Source organism: Grampus griseus (assembly GCF_964374135.1).
Source record: "Grampus griseus genome assembly, chromosome: 3".
Taxonomy (NCBI): Eukaryota; Metazoa; Chordata; class Mammalia; order Artiodactyla; family Delphinidae; genus Grampus; species Grampus griseus.
Window position 1 is genome coordinate 27643353 of NC_139019.1, and position 20317 is coordinate 27663669.

At 42.9% G+C, this 20317-nt stretch overlaps 1 protein-coding gene across 3 annotated transcripts in view; it reads right to left on the minus strand.

Annotated features, from left to right (window-relative positions):
* The window catches only part of ADAMTS12 (ADAM metallopeptidase with thrombospondin type 1 motif 12), a 382005-nt gene that overhangs the window by 160486 nt on the left and 201202 nt on the right, over positions 1 to 20317 (minus strand). For all 3 annotated transcript variants that reach the window (XM_082652277.1, XM_082652278.1, XM_082652276.1), the window contains exons 4-5: positions 3009 to 3205; positions 1961 to 2044 (exon numbers count right to left, since the gene is read on the minus strand). In XM_082652277.1, coding sequence (XP_082508403.1) covers positions 1961 to 2044; positions 3009 to 3205 — 281 coding nt within the window. The remainder of the gene's footprint in view (positions 1 to 1960; positions 2045 to 3008; positions 3206 to 20317) is intronic.

The following is a 20317-nucleotide window of genomic DNA, read 5'->3' on the forward strand; positions in this document are numbered from 1 at the left end:
TGAAAGGACACATAATTTTTGTTTTGCCTGGTTTCTAAGTTTTGGGTAAATTTTCTTAACAAAAGGTTTACAGGAAGGGAAATAATATATCCATCGGTATTCCAAGATACCCAAAGTATATCTTGAGTGACTAAGGGAAATAGCGATGGTAGAGGGGAGAAGAAGGAAAAAGGATCAGGCTCCAGAGATCGTTGTTTTAAAATCTTCTGCCTGGAGGCTTCTCCTCCGAAAGCAATCAACCCTGCCCTGAGCATCTTGACCTCAGATCTCTTGCTGATGAAGATTTGAACGATGCCCTTCTTCACATATCTCAGCTGCTGGCTAAGTGCTATAGATTGCAAAGTCATTTCATCAGGTTGGCTGGTTCAGTCATTCACTAAATTTTACTTCATTCATTTATTTATTCATTCATTCATGGCCAGGCACTGTGTTCAGTGCTGGAGACAAAGCCAAGGATAAAGGGACATAGTTACCGCTCTCATGGAATTCACATTCTGATGGTGGCTGAGATAAATAAGAAAAGAGAAAACAAATACACAGACTGTTAATGAATTGCAAGAGTGGTATCAGTAAAGGAAGTAAATCACTTTCTGTGATGGAGAACAGTTAAGTGGGACCAGCTTTGGGTAGGCTGGTCATTGAGACCTCTCTGAAGAGGCAGCATTTCAACAGAGGCCTGAGAGGTGAGAAGGTGTCAGCCACTGAGCAGAGCCAGGGCAGGGGTGCTTCAGGCACTGGGAACCTCAAGTGCATAGGCCATGAGGCTGACGGGGGCCTTGCGTGTTCTGGAACCTATCTGAAGTCCAGTGCGGGGGTGGGCAAAGTGGGGGGATGTGGGGTAAGCGAGGCAGAGAGTGACACAAGTTAAAAATGGAAAGGTGGACGGAGGCCAGACCATGAATGTCTCTGCAGGACGCAGTAAGAAATGCTGAATTTGTTCTAAAAACAACATAAATCCATTAAATAGTTTTGCTCAGTGGAGCAACTCAATTTGTATCTAAAATTGCCATTCTAACTGCTACGCAGAGATTGGATTAGGGTGCTGGGGGTGTCAGGGAAGGCTTAAAATAGGAAGAGCATTTGGGATCTCACTGTGGTAGTCTAGGCAGGATATGATAAAAGCCATAAACCAACACAATGACTGTGGACATGATGAACAGTGGGTGATTTTGAGATGCACTTTGAAGGTAGGAGCACGGTGGGCCTTGCTGTGGAACGTGGAAGATAAGAAAGGAGGGAAGCAAGAGTGACTCCCAGGCTTATGTAACAGTGCACAATAGCACCGTTTACTGAGATGGGTAAGATGGGGGGTAGGGGAAGGGTGGAAGGCAGGGCTGAGATGATTCGGGCAGGGAGTAATCGAGAATTCCACTTTGGACTAAGTTTCCAAGTTCAAGTGGAGTAGAACACATCCAGGTTGAGATGTCAAATGAGCAACTGGATGTAAGTCTGGAGCTCAAGTAGGAGGTCTGGGCTTGAGGTATCAGTTGAGTCTCAGCATACACATGCTCTCTAAGTCTCTGAGAAGAGATAGAATCCCCAAGTAAAATTGCGGAGAGACAAGCGGGCCCAGATCCGAGAGACATGTATTAACATGCAAGAGGTAAATAAACGGTGTAAAAGGTTCAGTATTACCATGTCTCTCCTAACTTTTATTTGAATCACCCAGCCATAACATGATTTAGTCTGTTTCCACTGTGGAACATTCTTAGTCACTGCTGTCAATCTGATTTGTGAGTTACTAGATACAAAGACCGTCAGGTGATTTCAAGTCTGTATATCTCGGAAACGTTCTCTATCTCCCACTTGACATCCCTGAATTCCCAAGAAAATAACACGGATGGGCTTCCAAACATCTTTCTGGTACCCTCTTTCTTGTCCATCCACAGCTCTTCTGAAGGAAGCAGGTAGGGAGTGTGAAGAGCCAGGTCACAAGACCGGTGGGGAAACTATTCCTTACCTCTTCTTCTTCAAGTAGAATGAGCCGAACCACAACGATGTGAATTGCATTGCCAATGCTTGGGTTATGGAACAACCCGGTGACCTAGAGTCAGAAACGGAAAACCGTTAGGCTCACATGAACAGAGAACAGATAAATGCTGGAGGAGGGGAAGAAACAGAACTGTAATGTAGTTGAAATAATTCCTTATCTTATAGATCAGGAATTTTTGGTGGAGTGCAAAGATGAGTGAGATACGGCCACGTGGGAAAGCAGGAAGCATTACAAGGCAAAACGGAAGCTTCAAATTAGGGGTCCTTAACTTTATTCCAATTCTAGCTCCAACTACCTTGAAGAAATCATGTTCTAGTTCTTTGTCTCAGTTTCCTCATTTGTGAACTTATATAAATCAGTGAGGAAAAAAATCATACTAAAATGATTGAGTCACTTGATAAGTAACTAGTAGAAAATGTACATGACACATTATAAGTTTTCCTAGGATACGTGTTTTTAAGAGAAAGAATAATTTGTCCTTAATTATCTAGGCATGGAATATATTTATAAATATAAATACAAATATATATATATATATATATATATATATATATATATATATTAAAAGGACCAGGGAACTCCCTGGCAGTCCAGTGGTTAGCACTCTGCGCTTTCAGGGCCAAGGGCCCGGTTCAATCCCTGGTCGGGGCACTAAGATCCTGCAAGCTGTGCAGCCAAAAAAAAAAATTAAAAAAAAAATTAAAAAATAAAGGGGGCTTCCCTGGTGGCGCAGTGGTTGAGAGTCTGCCTGACGATGCAGGTGACACGGGTTCGTGCCCCGGTCCGGGAAGATCCCACATGCTGCGGAGTGGCTGGGCCCGTGAGCCATGGCCGCTGAGCCTGCGCTTCCGGAGCCTGTGCTCCACAACAGGAGAGGCCACAACAGTGAGAGGCCCGCGTACCGCAAAAAAAAAAAAAAAAAGGGGATCAAAAGAAGGTCTCTTATTTGGGGGATGGAGCACCTCTAGTGGTATCTATTCACCAGCTGCCCCTGTCCCCACGTGGTCTGACGTACCATGTTCATGATGGTGAGGATATAGGACTCCACATTCTCGCTCCCATGGTACTCAATCATCTTCGTGTCGGCCACCACCAGGGTCTCCACCCACCTCTCCTTGCTGATGGAACGCCGAGAGAGGCTTCTGCCTGGCAGCTTGCTCCTCTCCCACTTCTCTCGCTGTAGCTCTTGCTTCTGGGAGGTGCCAAGACTGTCTAAACATTAACCAGAAGATAGGGGGTTCATTCTCTATCTCTCTCACATATTACTCACTTATGTTTATAAAGATGCAAGGCTGTAAGTTTAAGTTATATTTAATAATGCATGAATACAACGTTCTTATCTATTTGACTGGAATGGAAGAAGAGATCAGTTTAAATGAATATGACCCAGATAAGTGAAATTGGAATATGACAGGGAGGTTCAAATATACTGCTCTGAAATAATTATTACCTGTTTCATTAAATAGGTCCCTCATTAAAAAGATATTATAATCAAGAATGGGAACTTTCTTCTCCTTCTCCAGCTCCTTCTCCTCTAAATTATTCAGGGCTTACTGAACGCAAGGCAGGGTACTAGACTTTAAAATGCTAAGTTGCAGGACTTCCCTGGTGGTCCAGTGGTTAGGACTCCACACTCCCAGTGCAGGGGGCCTGGGTTCCATCCCTGGTCAGGGAACTAGATCCCACATGCTGCAACTAAAGATCCTGCATGCGGCAACGAAGATCCCACGTGCCTCAACTAAGACCCAGTGCAGCCAAATAAATAAATATTTTTTTAAAAAAAAGCCAAGTTGTTTATCCTCATGAACATCTGAGGTGCCTACTGCTATCTCCATCTTGCAAATGTGGAAACTGATGCTCAAAGTGGCTGGTTAAATAACTCCCCAAAGTCACACAGCCCATAACATCCATGGAAGATCCAGGATTTTCTATGCCCTAAAATCACGCATTTTCATATACACCACACTGCCTCCCACAGAGTAAATATGCATAAAACTGCAGAAATGTAAGCTGGAAAAGCTGCATTTGGTTCAGGATATCCTACTTCACGAAGGTATTTTTAAAAAGCTGGAAAAGATCTAGCAAAGCACAGTGAAACTCTCAAGGTGACTCATAGGTTTAAGTATGGAAAAGACAATATATGAGGATCATAGTCTGGAAGGCAAAACCCAGAAGAGGCTATAGAATCATGAAGAGAATTAGAATCATTCTCAAACTCCCAGAAGTTTGAGAAGCACCTCCTTGAAACCTGAAAGAGGTCTATTTAAAACCAAAATAAGAATAAAGTGCTACTTCACACATTGGGAAGTTTAACCCAAGTGGTGGTCAAGTCTAAAAGGTTTCAGTGGGCTCAGAATGGTTTAGAAAGTTGACAAAAGATCAATTTACCAAAAGGGTAAATAAGGAAAGGAGCCTGGGCTGATGGAGAAGCAGTCTCAGTCTTTGAAGATTTCTATCAGGAAGACAGCCACACACCTGCTACCTACTCTCATCGGCACCCTGGACCGCTGGCCGGGGCAGAACAGGAGAGCAGAACAGCAAAGCTCACTCCCCCTTCCTCCTCTCTGGTGATGGCCACCCAGCCTCAGCTTGAATACTTCCAGTGCTGGGGGCACGCACCAACTCACAGTTCCCTCCTGTAGTGAGCTGGAACCTCCTCCCTGGCATTTCCACTTATTAGTCTGGTCCTGTTCTTCCGAGCCATCTAGAACCACACCTCCTCCTGAGGCCCTGCCTCAGACATGGAATAGGGACAACTAAAACCATATCCTCTCCTCTCCCCACAGTGCTCTCTGGATTGTAGAGCTGATTACACTGGTTTGCTATGTAACCCATCCTGGTTCCTTAGTTTTGCTTTATATGTGAAGTTAGAACACACTACACTGAGTAATATTTACAAAAGAAATGACACATGACCATAGGGCTAAATAAATTCAAATTCTATTATTGTGAGTTTTCCTTGAAAATAATAAAGCTGTACTTTGATATGAGACTTTTGAAAAATAATTCAGGATTGCAGAAACCTTAGGGGGAAGTGCTGTGAAGACTTACAAACGGGGAGACGGTTAACCCCTCATCTGCGGTAGAACAACTTTCTATCTTCCTTCTCCCCTTACTTTGCATGGATAAGTATGACTTCCCTAAGGACTCTCCAGAGAGTTGACTGATGGTTTCTAACTCTGAACCCCTACTGACCTCCTGTCTCTCACCCTTTCATCTCTTTTTGAAGCTCATGGGAACATTTTCAAACTACAACCTGTTTCTAAATCTTTCTGCACAGCCAGGGAACAAACCACCCTGAGCTCAGGTGGGGTCTGTGCTTCTGGGAGGGGTGTCAGAAGACTGGGCCAAGTAGAGGAACCTTACCAACATGGGTGAGGTGCAATCTCCTTCTCTCAGTCTCCTTCTTTGCTGTGTGGGGATGGGTCTCCTCCAAGGTGCAAGGATGCTCAGTGCTCTCCACAAGCTCACCTACCCGGGCAACCCAGTGCCCTCACAAAGCCCTTGGTCACACGGTCCCCTACTCTCCCTTGGCTCCACAGGCTCTGCATCCCTTCCCTGGGCGCTGGCCCCCTCGTATAGCCCTCAGCTCACTGCAGTTGGCAGACACCGTGCAGTATGCAGCCCTTTCATTAAAGAGGACCCTGTGCTCCAGGCTGCAGCCTTGGATCCCTGGCTGGCTGTGGTTCCCCCCTCCCACCTCCTCAGGCCCAAATGTGTCTAAGGTCTGGCAGGAGGCCGGCACAGGTAAGACACTGGTAGAATAAAGGCGATTTCTCTGCTTCTCCCAGTCCTTTATTTCTTTTCTCACTTCTCCTTCTCTACTCTCCCTCCTCTACCTTTTATCTCCTTGATATTAAGAAACAGAGTTTAAAGCCCATCAGGTTATCTTCATTTTTCCAGCAAATAGGTGAGTCACTCAGTAAATGGTCTTGCAGGAGGAAACATGGAAGTGAGAGATGGGGTCTGGTAAAGACAAATATCAAAATGTTTTCAACAAGCCTACACCAAGCACGTGCTAAAGGCCAGATCCTGTGCTAAGCCCTCCATACACAATGCTTCATTCACTGTGCCAGCAAGTCCATCTGATAAGCCCTGATGTTATCACCGTAGTACAGACGAGGAAACCAAAGCTCAAAGAGGTTAAATAATTTCCCCAGAGTCACGCAGTAAACAACAGAGCCTAGATCCAGCCAAGTCTGTCTGGTGACAGCAACAACATGGACCAGGCTCTATGGGCAAGCCCTACTCTACCTTCCTAGGAATAGAGGCAAAGAAATAAGTGACACGATCTTCGCACTGATGTGACAGTCAATCTAATTGTGCGTAAGATAACAAGAACATATGAACACATGATCAGGTTTCAAATAATTCCCAAGGAGAGAGATATCAGTTCTATTACAGATAGTGCCAGAAGTGGTGGGATTTGAATTGGGCCCTGTTGGGACTGAGTTGGGAGACAGAACTGTACATATCTAGGCTGACTTTGCTGAGTCCTGAGGAAGTCATCCCAGACTTGGCTAAGAAATGTTATGAACTACAAGAAGTCAGCCCTACACATTTATCTTCAAGGCCTGATGACAAAGCCGGACAGTCCTTCGGGGGCAGGTGAGGTGCCAACAATTCTGGGAAGCTCCTATCTCCCCAACCCCCCCGCCCCACTGCCCCTCAAACACACACACACATTATCTTAGCTCAGACTGCCACAATGAAATACCATCAACAGAAATTTACTTTCTCACAGTCCTGGAAGCTGGAAGATCAGGATGCCAGCATGGTCAGGCTCTGGTGAGACCTCTTTTCCCACTGTGTGCATGTGGAGAGAGAGAGGGATCTCTTTTTCATCCTTTTCTCATATGGCCACCAATCCAATTGGATTAGGACCCCACCCTTATGATTTCATTTAACCTTAGTTTCCTCCTAAAAGCCCTATGTCCAAATACAGTCACACTGGGGGTTAGAACTTCAACATGGGAAATTCAGGAGGACACAGTCCATTCCATACCACACACACTCTGTTTAGAGATCCCTCTTCTGGGCTGGGATAGCTTCTGAGCACTTTCTACCCTGCTGTGATATCCTGCTGCTTGGGGAATGTCCAGTGAGGCTTTAAGTACCTACAGGGCCAGAGCTCCACTAGCTTTGTATCCAGTGCCTAATACTGTGCTTGGCAAACAGTGACACCAGTAAATGCTTGATGCATGGGTGAAGGAAAAGCTAAAAATGAATTGGAATAGATTTATGAATCACAAATAAAGAAGAACTGCAAGAGTTGTTTACTTTTCTCCCTGAGAGGACTGTTTCAGTTAGAGGATTCTCCACACTGAGCCTGGGACGTGTTTGTTTTAAGGGAAGAAATCTAGCCAAGTGGGCAGTGTAAGTACAGATGATTTCCTGTCCTGACACAGGAATGACTTCCCTAAACCGGAAGCTAAGGAAGAGCAGGGGTGTGTCCAGGGTCCACTGAGATGTCCAGGACACCCTGAACACTAGCACAGCAGAGGCACTGAAGATCCCTGGGAAATACAAATAATTCAGCTTTTTTTTTTTCCTCCTTTCCCAAATGCTTTAGGCAGCTCTTCACAAAGCTCACTCTCATTTAGAGCTTTCTCAGGTAGTGGAGCCTTTAACTGCCACCTTTCTCTTAGACTCAGGGTCACCTTCAGACAGGAACAGACCAAGCCTTGAGGAAGTTGCCTGGAGGCAGCTCGAGTACTATCAGGTAGCAGGGAAAGTGAACACAGAGCAGGAGACTCTGGAAATTATAGTTTCCTGTACTTTCAAGGGAGCCTTTTTAGCATGCTAGTAGCTTCTAGAAGCTACCTCTTCTGCTTAGGGAATTGCTCCAGGCTCTGTCTCCTACCCCAACTCAACTCTTCCCTCATCTGGATTCTCTTTTGCTGCCTCATATGCAGAGCTCCCATGAAGAAGGAAGATTTCTGACTAGCTTAGAACTGTTTACCATTAATTGGAAATTGGCCATGAATTGTACCGACTGCCAGGTTTGAGATCTAGTTTCCCCCAAGAAGATCCTCTCAAGTTAATCTTTACCAGGCCACACTCTATAGCTTCCAGATAAGTGAGACCTAGTACCCTTGTTCCCACCTTCCTGCCACCAGCATGAGTGAGTTTCCTGAAACACAACTCAGGAAGAACACAAACACTAATGCCCACTTCTGACGGAGCGCCTATCAAGAGACAGGCCTGTGATGAACATTTTTTCAGATCTGACATTTATTACAGTCACCCTTCTGTATCCACAGGGAATTAGTTCCAGGAGTCCCTGCAGATGCCAATATCCATGAATATTCAAGTCATTTATATACAATGACATATTTGCATATAACCTACGCACATCCTCCTGTATACTTTAAATCATCTCTAGATTACTTGTAATACCTAATATAATGTAAGTGCTATGTAAATAGTTATAAATACAATAACATGCTATGCAAATAGTTGCCAGTGAGCAACAAATCCAAATTTTGCTTTCTGGAATTTTCTGGAGTTTTTCTTTTTTTTCTGGAGTATTTTCCATCCAAGGTTGGCTGAATCTGTGGTTGGCTGAACCTTCAGATAGGGAGGGCCAACTGTATTTAATTCTCAACAAGTTTTGAGGTAAGTCTTATTATTGCCATTTTTAAGTGAGAAAAATGAGATTCGAAGAGGTTATATTTATTCAAATTTGTTCAAAGTCTCATAGCCACTAAGCAGCAGGTGAGCATTTTAGGTGAGTCAGTCTGAATCTTATTTAGATGGGTGGCATAGAGATGGGGGTGGAATTCCCAGGCTCCACTTGCCTGGAAAAGGGAAGAAGAATGTCTTAAGTCTGAGAGGACCTAGACACCTTGTCCAGGCCCACTGCTGACTCACTCCCTATGGGCCCGGCCTGAACCACTTCTGCACAGAGCCAACTGCAAGTCCCGTGACCATGGACAAATGTTCTCATCACCAGTCCCCACAACTCCACCCCAATGTAATGAGGAAAATGAACTGAACTCCTACTTTAAAATTTTATTTCACTTATGGAACCCTTTCTTCAAACAAAGATTAAGCAAAAAGCAAAGAAAAGAAAGTGGCTCTGATCACTGGGTTGTGGCAGATGACCCTGAGGGGGATTCCACACAACACAACTTTAAGCCACTAGATACCACCATCTCTCAGGGACCTGTCAGCTCTGGTGTTGTCAGAGTTGAGCCAACACATCTTTCCATTGCCCATGCACAACTGTCAGCAGCTGGCTGCCATCACATACTTGCAACCAGATCCCCTTCTTGGCAGAACACTGTGGCCTTTCCCAACAGAGCTGAAGGTCAATGCTGGAGCCATGTCCTTTAGCAATGATAGCTGAGCTGCCAGACCTGTTCATCTCTTCAGGCTGGCTTTGGATAGATTTAAAATGCCTCAGATTTTGCATAGCAAAGGAAACCATAAACAAGACCAAAAGACAACCCTCAGAATGGGAGAAAATATTTGCAAATGAAGCAACTGACAATGGATTAATCTCCAAAATTTACAAGCAGCTCATGCAGTTCAATAAGAAAAAAACAAACAACCCAATCCAAAAATGGGCAGAAGACCTAAATAGACATTTCTCCAAAGAAGATATACAGATTGCCAACAAACACATGAAAGAATGCTCAACATCATTAATCATTAGAGAAATGCAAATCAAAACTACAATGAGATATCATCTCACACCAGTCAGAATGGCCATCATCAAAAAATACACAAACAATAAATGCTGGACAGGGTGTGGAGAAAAGGGAACCCTCTTGCACTGTTGGTAGAAATGTAAATTGATACAGCCACTATGGAGAACAGCATGGAGGTTCCTTAAAAAACTAAAAATAGAATTACCATACAACCCACCAATCCCACTACTGGGCATATACCCTGAGAAAACCATAATTCAAAAGAACTCATGTACCAAAATGTTCATTGCAGCTCTATTTACAATAGCCAGGACATGGAAGCAACCTAAGTGTCCATCAACAGATGAATGGATAAAGAAGATGTGGCACATATATACAATGGAATATTACTCAGCCATAGAAAGAAATGAAATTGAGTTATCTGTAGTAAGGTGGACGGACATAGAGTCTGTCATACAGAGTGAAGTGAGTCAGAAAGAGAAAAACAAATACCATATTCTAACACATATATATGGAATCTAAGAAAGAAAAAAAAATGTCATGAAGAACCTAGAGGTAAGACGGGAATAAAGACACAGACCTACTAGAGAATGGACTTGAGGATATGGGGACGGGGAAGGGTAAGCTGTGACAAAGTGAGAGAGTGGCATGGACATATATACACTACCAAACATAAAATAGATAGCTAGTCGGAAGAAGCTGCATAGCACAGGGAGATCAGCTCCATGGTTTGTGACCACCTAGAGGGGTGGGATAGGGAGGGTGGGAGGGAGGGAGATGCAAGAGGGAAGAGATACGGGAACATATGTATATGTATAACTGATTCACTTTGTTATAAAGTAGAAACTAACACGCCATTGTAAAGCAATTATACTCCAATAAAGATGTTAAAAAAAAATGCCTCAGCCGGGGAGCTTATTTTCACTAAAAAAAAAAAAAAAAAAAAAAAAAAAAAAAAAAAAAAATTTACCTCATTCACTGGGGACTAAAAATATTTTTACACTTCGGTAATAGACTATCCATTTCTCAAAACTGGTCACTATTAAAGTAAAAACAGCTGTCTTTAAAGACAAACAAGTGCAGTTACATAAACTAAGTATTAGTAACTAGTATACGTCAAAAGCAAGAACCCCCCAGGTTTAGGACTGTGGACATAAATAAGAGAACCTGAAAAAATAAAATGAAATATACTCTCCAAAGGCTGACTGGTCTTGCCTTACAAAGCCCTAAGTTTATTCAGAACATGCCAAAAAAAAAAAAAAAAAGAGGAAATGATGAACCATTTTGGAAATGTGAAAATTCCCCAAATAACAACATAATCAAATCAAGTATAAGTGAAAGGGAGGGTTTAAGATCTCTCTGGAGAGTAAATCAGAAAGAGAATTTATAAAACAATTTAATCCATTAGCATATTATTTAATTAAATAATTTAATTTTTAACATCTTTATTGGAGTATAATTGCTTTACAATGGTGTGTTAGTTTCTGCTTTATAGCAAAGTGAATCAGCTATACATATACATATATCCCCATATCTCCTCCCTCCTGAAAATCCCTCCCACTCTCCCTATCTCATCTCTCTAGGTGGTCACAGAGCACCGAGCTGCTCTCCCTGTGCTATGCAGCTGCTTCCCTCCAGCTACCCATTTTACATTTGGTAGTATATATAAGTCCACGCCACTCACTCACTTCATCCCAGCTTACACTTCCCCCTCTCTGTGTCCTCAAGTACACTCCCTAAGTCTGCATCTTTATTCCTGTCCTGCCCCTAGGTTCTTCAGAACCATTTTTGCTTTCTTGTTTTTAGATTCCATATATATGTGTTAGCATACAGTATTTGTTTATCTCATTCTGATTTACTTCACTCTGTATGACAGTCTCTAGGTCCATCCACCTCACTACAAATAACTCAATTTCATTTCTTTTTATGGCTGAGTAATATTCCATTACATATATGTGCCACATCTTCTTTATCCATTCATCTGTCAATGGACACTTAGGTTGCTTCCATGTCCTGGCTATTCTAAATAGAGTTACAATGAACATTGTGGTACATGTCTCTTTTTGAATTATGCTTTTTTCAGGGTATATGCCCAGTAGTGGGATTGCTGGGTCATATGGCAGTTCTATTTTTAGATTTATAAGGAACCTCCATGCTGTTCTCCAAAGTGGCTGTATCAATTTACATTCCCACCAACAGTGCAAGAGGGTTCCCTTTTCTCCACACCCTCTCCAGCGTTTATTGTTTGTGTATTTTTTGATGATGGCCATTCTGACTGGTGTGAGGTGATACCTCATTGTAGTTTTGATTTGCATTTGTCTAATGATTAGTGACGTTGAGCATCCTTTCATGTGTTTGTTGGCAATCTGTATATCTTCTTTGGAGAAATGTCTATTTAGGTCTTCTGCCCATTTTTGGATTGGGTTATTTCTTTTTCTGATATTGAGCTGGATGAGATGCCTGTAAATTTTGGAGATTAATCCTTTGTCAGCTGCTTCATTTGCAAATATATTCTCCCATTCTGAGGGTTGTCTTTTGGTCTTGTTTATGGTTTCCTTTGCTGTGCAAAAACTTTTAAGTTTCATTAGGTCCCATTTGTTTATTTTTGTTTTTATTTCCATTTCTCTACGAGGTGGTTCAAAAAGGATCTTGCTGTGATTTATGTCAGAGAGTGTTCTGCCTAAGTTTTCATCTAAGAGTTTTATAGTGTCTGGACTTACATTGAGGTCTTTAATACATTTTGAGTTTATTTTTGTGTATGGTGTTAGGGAGTGTTCTAATTTCATTCTTTTACATGTAGCTGTCCAGTTTTCCCAGCACCACTTATTGAAGAGGCTGTCTTTTCTCCATTGTACATTCTTGCCTCCTTTATCAAACATAAGGTGACCATATGTGTGTGGGTTTATTTCTGGGCTTTCGGTCCTGTTCCATTTATCTATATTTCTGTTTTTGAGCCAGTACCATACTGTCTTTATTACTGTAGCTTTGTAGTATAGTTTGAAGTGAGGGAGTCTGATTCCTCCTGCTCCGTTTTTCTTTCTCAAGATTGCTTTAGCTATTCAGGGTCTTTTGTGTCTCCATACAAATTGTGAAATTTTTGGTTCTAGTTCTGTGAAAAATGCCATTGGTAGTTTTATAGGGATTGCATTGACTCTGTAGATTGCTTTGGGTAGTACAGTCATTTTCACAATGTTCATTCTTCCAAATCCAAGAACATGGTATATCTCTCCATCTGTTTGTATCATCTTTAATTTCTTTCATCAGTGTCTTATAATTTTCTGCATATAGGCCTTTTGTTTTCTTCATATAGGTCCTTTGTCTCCTTAGGTGGGTTTATTCCAAAGTATTTTGTTCTTTTTGTTGCAGTAAATGGGAGGGTTTCCTTAATTTCTCTTTCAGATTTTTCATCATTAGTGTATAGGAATGCAAGAGATTTCTGTGTATTAATTTTGTATCCTGCAACATTACCAAATTCATTGATTAGCTCTAGTAGTTGCTGGTAGAGTCTTTAGCATTCGCTATGTATAGTATCATGTCGTTTGCAAACACTGACAGCTTTACTTCTTCTTTTCCGATTTGGATTCCTTTTATTTCTTATTCTTCACTGATTGCCATGGTCAAACTTCCAAAACTATGTTGAATAACAGTGGTGAGACTGGGCAACCTTGTCTTTTTCCTGATCTAAGAGGAAATGGTTTCATTTTTTCCCCATTGAGAACGATGTTGGCTGTGGGTTTGTCATATATGGCCTTTATTATGTTGAGGTAAGTTCCCTCTATGCTTACTTTCTGGAGGGTTTTTAGCATAAATCGCTGTTGCATTTGGTCAAAAGCTTCTTCTGCATCTCTTGAGAAGATCATAGGTTTTTTAATCCTTCAGTTTGTTAGTAGAGTGTATCACATTGATTGTTTTGCGTATATTGAAGAATCCTTGGATTCCTAGGATAAAACCCACTTGATTCTCATGTATGATCCTTTAATGTGCTGTTGGATTCTGTCTGCTAGTAGTATTTTTGTTTGTTTGTTTGTTTGTTTTTTGTGGTACGCGGGCCTCCCATTGCTGTGGCCTCTCCTGTCGTGGAGCACATGCTCTGGACACGCAGGCCCAGCGGCCACGGCCCACGGGCCCAGCGGCTCCGCAGCATGTGGGACCCTCCCAGACTGGGGCATGAACACGTGTACCCTGCATCGGCAGGTGGACCCTCAACCACTGAGCCACCAGAGAAGCCCTGTCTGCTAGTATTTTGTTGAGGATTTTTGCATGTACGTTCATCAGTGATATTAACCTGTAGTTTTCTTTCTTTCTGACATCTGTGTCTGGTTTTGGTATCAGGGTGATGGTGGTCTCGTAGAGTGAGATCCAGAGTGTTCCTCCCTCTGCTGTATTTTGGAAGAGTTTGAGAAGGATGGGTGTTAGCTGTTCTCTAATGTTTGATAGAATTCGCCTGTGAAGCCATCTGGTCCTGGGCTTTTGTTTGTTGGAAGATTTTTAATCACAGTCTCAATTTCAGTGCTTGTGATTGGTCTGTGTATATTTTCTATTTCTTCCTGGTTCAGTCTCATAATGTTGTGCTTTTCTAAGAATTCGTCCATTTCTTCCAGGTTGTCCATTTTATTGGCATAGAGTTGCTTGTAGTAATCTCTCATGATCCTTTGTATTTCTGCAGTGTCAGTTGTTACTTCTCCTTTTCCATTTCTAATTCTGTTGATTTGAGGCTTCTCCCTTTTTTTCTTGATGAGTCTGGCTAATGTTTATCCATTTTGTTTATCTTCTCAAAGGACCAGCTTTTGGTTTTATTGATCTTTGCTACTGTTTCCTTCATTTTTTTCCACTTATTTCTGATCTGATCTTTATGATTTCTTTCCTTCTGCTAACTTAGGGGTTTTTTGTTCTTATCTGTCTAACTGCTTTAGGTGTAAGATTAGATTGTTTATTTGAGATGTTTCTTGAGGTAGGATTGTATTGTTATAAACTTCTCTCTTAAACTGCTTTTGCTGCATCCCATAGGTTTTGGGTCATTTTTTTGCACTGTCATTTGTTTCTAGGTATTTTTTTATTTCCTCTTTGATTTCTGCAGTGATATCTTGGTTATCAAGTAGTGTATTATTTAGCCTCCATGTGTGGTTTTTTTTTTTTTTTCCCTGCGGTATGCGGGCCTCTCACTGTTGTGGCCTTTCCCGTTGTGGAGCACAGGCTCTGGACACGCAGGCTCAGCTGCCATGGCTCACGGGCCCAGCTGCTCCGCGGCATGTGGAATCTTCCCCGACTGGGGCACAAACCCGTGTCCCCTGCATCGGCAGGTGGACTCTCAACCACTGCGCCACCAGGGAAGCCCTGTCCTCAATTCTTTTTTCTTTATTCTGCTCTGCAATAATTATTTCCACTATTTTTTCTTCCTTGTCACTTATCCATTCTTCTGCCTCAGTTATTCTGCTCTTGATTCCTTCTAGAGAATTTTTAATTTCATTTATTGTGTTGTTCATCATTGTTTGCTCTTTAGTTTTTCTAGGTCCTTGTTAAAAGTTTCTTGTATTTTCTCCGTTCTACTTCCAAGATTTTGGATCATCTTTACTATCATTACTCTGAATTCCTTTTCAGGTAGACTGCCTGTTGCCTCTTCATTTGTTAGGTCTGGTGGGTTTTTATCTTCCTCCTTCATCTGCTGTGTGTTTTTCTGTCTTCTCATTTTGCTTATCTTACTGTGTTTGGGGTCTCCTTTTCGCAGGCTGCAGGTTTGTAGTTCCCGTTGTTTTTGGTGCCTGCCCCCAGTGGCTGAGGTTGGTTCAGTGGGTTGTGTAGGCTTCCTGGTGGACGGGACTGCTGCCTGTGTTCCAGTGGATGAGTCTGGATCTTGTGTTTCTGGTGGTCAGTGCTGCATCCGGTAGTGTGTTTTGGGGTGTCTGTGACCTTATGATTTTAGGAAACCTCTCTGCTAATGGGTGCGGTTGTGTTCCTGCCTTGCTTGTTGTTTGGCATTGGGTGTTCAGCACTGTAGCTTGCTGTTCGTTGAGTGGTGCTGAGTCTTAGTGTTGAGATGGAGATTTCTCGGCGAGCTTTCACTGTTTGATACTATGTGGAGCTGGGAGGTCTCTGGTGGACCAATGTCCTGAACTCGGCTCTCCCACCTCAGAGTCACAGGCCTGACACTCACTCGGTGTACCAAGACTGTGTCAGCCACACGGCTCAGAAGTAAAGGGAGAAAAAAAGAAAGAAGGAAACAAAATAAAATAAAGTTATTAAAAGAGAAAATAAAAATTATTAAAATTTTTTTAAAAATTAAAAACTAATTAAAAAAAAAAGAAAGAAGGAAAGAAGAGAGCAACCAAACCAGAAAACAAATCCAACAGTGATAACAAGTGCTAAAAATTATACTAAAAACACGGACAGACAGAACCCTAAGACGAATGGTAAAGGCAAAGCTACACAGACAAAATCACACAAAGAAGCATACACATACACACTCACAAATAGAGAAAAAGGAAAAAAATATATGTATCGTTGCTCCTAAAGTCCACCTCCTCAATTTGAGATGACTCATTGTCTATTCAGGTATTCCACAGATGCAGGGTACATCAAGCTGATTGTGGAGATTTAATCCTCTGCTCCTGAGGCTGCTGGGAGAGATTTCCCTTTCTCTTCTTAGTTCGCACAACTCCTGGGGCTCAGCTTTGGATTTGGCCCCGCCTCTGTGTGTAGCTCTTCTGAGAGTGTCTTTTCTTGGCTCAGACAGGACGGAGTTAAAGGAGCAGCTGATTAGGGGGCTCTAGCTCACTCAGGCCGGGGTGGGGGGAGGGGTATGGAATGCGGGGCGAGCCTGCGGCGGCAGAGGCCGGCGTGACGTTGTACCAGCCTGAGGCATGCCGTGCGTTCTCCCGGGGGAGTTGTCCCTGGATCACGGGACCCTGTCAGTGGCGGGCTGCCCAGTCTCCCGGGAGGGGAGGTGTGGATAGTGACCTGGGCTTGCACACAGGCTTTTTGGTGGCTGCAGCAGCAGCCTTAGTGTCTCATGCCCATCTCTGGTGTCCATGCTGATAGCCACGGCTTGCACCCATCTCTGGAGCTCGTTTAGGCAGTGCTCTGAATCCCCTCTCCTCACGCACCCTGATACAATGGTCTATTGCCTCTTTGGCAGTTCTAGACCTTTTTCCGGATTCCCTCCCAGCTAGCTGTGGCGCACTAGCCCCCTTCAGGCTGTGTTCACGCAGCCAACCCCAGTCCTTTCCCTGGGGTCTGACCTCCGAAGCCGCAGCCTCAGCTCCCAGCCCCCACACCCCCTGGTGGGTGAGCAGACAATCCTCTCGGGCTGGTGAGTGCTGGTCGGCATGGATCCTCTGTGCGGGAATCTCTCTGCTTTGTCCTCTGCAGCCCTGTTGCTGCACTCTCCTACGTGGCTCCAAAGCTTCCCCCCCACCCACTCCCCCATCTCCGCCAGTGAATGGGCCTCCTAGCGTGTGGAAACCTTTTCTCCTTCACAGCTCCCTCCAAGAGTTGCAGGTCCTATCCCTATTCTTTTGTCTCTGTTTTTTCTTTTTTCTTTTGCCCTACCCAGGTACGTGGGGAGTTTCTTGCCTTTTGGGAAGTCTGAGGTCTTCTGCCAGCGTTCAGTAGGTGTTCTGTAGGAGTTGTTCCACATGTAGATGTATTTCTGATGTATTTGTGGGGAGGAAGGTGATCTCCACATCTCACTCCTCCACCATCTTGAAGGTCTCTCTAATATTTTATTTTAAATTATCAATTTCATTCATTGGTAACATTTGGAATGACAAGGAATCCCCCTGATTTGAGATCTAATCCCACACACTTTCTTTCCATTCCTCATCTTCTGATAGAAATGTACTGATGCATTTCTCACAATTAAGACCAGATGTGGAGGAGGCAGCTGGGGGCAGAATGAAGACCAAGAAAAACTGAATAATCAACCAAGTGGATAATGAGTCCCAGCATGCTTAAACATTGACAGAAGTCTGGCAGCACATTTTCCTCAGCTTCATGACCGAAGGATTGGTGAATAACTCAGGGACCTTCACACTTCACCCAAGCCACGATGAAAGGCTTCTGAGAGGCTCTAAGTCCTCAGTGGTGAGCTCTCGTTTTCTGCAGGCATCAGTAGTTTACTCCTGCACAATTACATTTTCATGTAAGGTATGGAATTTTGCCAGCCTATAAAAACTAATTATATTGCGAATCTCCAACTGGGGAATTTGGTACTCTTGTTTCCCAAGCTTTCTTGACCTTGGGACTCGTTTTCAGAGCTCCTGTTAATACCTAGACTTCCATGGCACATTACTTGCGGAACACAGCTTTAAGGAAGAGAAGCTCAGGAAGGAATTTAGACTAAATGACTGCCAAAGCCTCTTTAGATTATAAGAATCTCTCATTCTAAAATTACCTACATGAAAGTAAAGAAAAAAATGTCTTGTACAGGAGCTACAGAGTGAGAAAAGAAACTCAGGTTGCTTTAAGTAGCTTATGCTTTCTTTCTAGGTCTTAATGAAGGTTTACATATTGATGGACCAGAAAGACCTATTACATAAGTAGAGCCACTGAGGCAGTGGGAGAGACCAGAGAGTGGTCACTTGGAGAATGGAGCTCTCTTCCATCTGTGGGGATATGGGTGATGGACCAGCATGGGGCCATCTTACAATTTACCTAGGGCTGGTCCTGAGCCTCAGCGGGACCTTCCAAGGAAGAGGCCACTCTGAAACTCCGTATCTACCTCCCTACACTTTCTGGCAGTACTTTTTAAAGATTACTGAGCTCTCCAAACATAGTATGTGCTCAATAAATATGGTGCAAACTACTTAACAGGCTTTTCTTAATGGTAAGATGGACCTACAGGCAAGCATTGACACAGAAGGAAAAATGAATCAGTGCTCTCCAACAGATCTAGGCCACTCTAAGGTGGTGGGCAACCTAAGGTGGGTACCCTCACAATGCCCTTTCTCCATCTGTCCCTTCTCTATTGTTTGTGTCAGGTCCTTAAAACTACCATATCAAGCCTAAGGCAACTTGTGCCTGACTTTATGATGACTGTGTCAGACTACCAGTTCCCACAATATTTTTTCCTCCTCGTTGACATTTTGCTGGGCACACAGCCTCCTAGAATAAAGACTAAATGTCCCAGCCTCCCTTGTGGCTAAATTCTGACCAATGAGACACAAGGGGAAGTGCTACATGTAACTTACAGAACTTAAAGGGAAGGCATGGATACCTCTTTTATTCTTCCTCCTTTCTGGTCTGAATCTGGATGGTCTGGACAAGGAAGTAGAAGCCAGATGTCAAAGAAGATAGAAAAACAAGATAGAAGACAGACAATACGAGTCTGAGTTCCTGAAGACTGTGGAGTGCTACACCAGCCTTGGACATTTTATCTCCAAATTTCATTGATGTGAGTGATAAAAGTCCGTTTTTCAACTAGAATAAAAGAGGGCTATTTTGTCTGTTTTATTCACTCCTTTATCCCCAGCACCTAGAATAGTTCTTTGCAGTCAGTAACAACAGTAGTTTAAATAAGTAAATATTATATGGGGTTTTCTGCTACACATAAACATATCCTGAATGATATGATGACTTAACCACCCACTCCATGTTTGTAAGCACTATCTCTTCTCACCCATGACCCTCAGAAGGTGGGCTGCTTTCATCACAAAGTGGTAGCATTTGATCCAATCCCTCAGCTCAGCAAGTTGATTAAACGTAAATAAACAGTGGGCTCTCTTTTAGTACCTCCACTCTGTCACTAGCAGGAATAAGACTGAACTGCCCAACAGCTTCCAGAAACAGTATGTTCATAAATATTACATGCCTACTCTCATTCTGGAGACAACAATCCCTTGAGTCCTATGTATGGTCATCTTAAGAGATCTGAAGGTACCAAGGTTTTGTGGAAAGGGGAAGAAAACACTATGCATGGTTGGGAACCTCGATTCACATGCACTTTAAAATGCAGCAAGAAAATTCTGGGTGATGCCTACTGGATTGTTCATTTATTAACACTCTATCCGGCGGCATCAAAGGCTCAGTGCATCTGTTACTAAGAAACCTAATAGTCAGCTATTTTTGCTGCTGCTGCCTCCCAGATCACACATGACTGCTTGATATTTCACCCACTTGATGCCAGGGCTTAAATAGGTCTAAGCTCTTCCTGCACCCCCAGAGTCCCTGAGTAAAAAAAAATCGTTAACTTGGTGAGACAGCAAGAGTCAAGTTGCAAGTCATGAGGAGAGAAATCTCTGAGCCCTCTAATTAGAGAAATAGATCACAGAAACCTTGAGAAACCATCTGCCTCATTTCTGAGTAGACAGCAAAAGAACAATTCCAGCCCGATGAGATAATTATTATATTTATATCTGGTCATATTTACATAAGTATGGGTGTATAACATATGTACAAATGGACATATTTGCAGTTCTTTCCCTCTACTTAACAACAAACGTGCACACATATCAAAACTGGGCAAGTTTTGTTTCCTAAAGGAAACACTATTCTGGAGTCAGGTGCCCTCCTCACTCTAAGGGACAAGGGAACTCACAAAATAACAAGGTGCTCCCCCCTTCCATTTTGAAATTTCTCAGAAGTTCATTAGAGCAAGTGAGACTATGGGTAATTTTTCTTTTATACACTCTACTGTATTTTCTATATTACTTTTTAAGTTAGAAAAATGAACTTT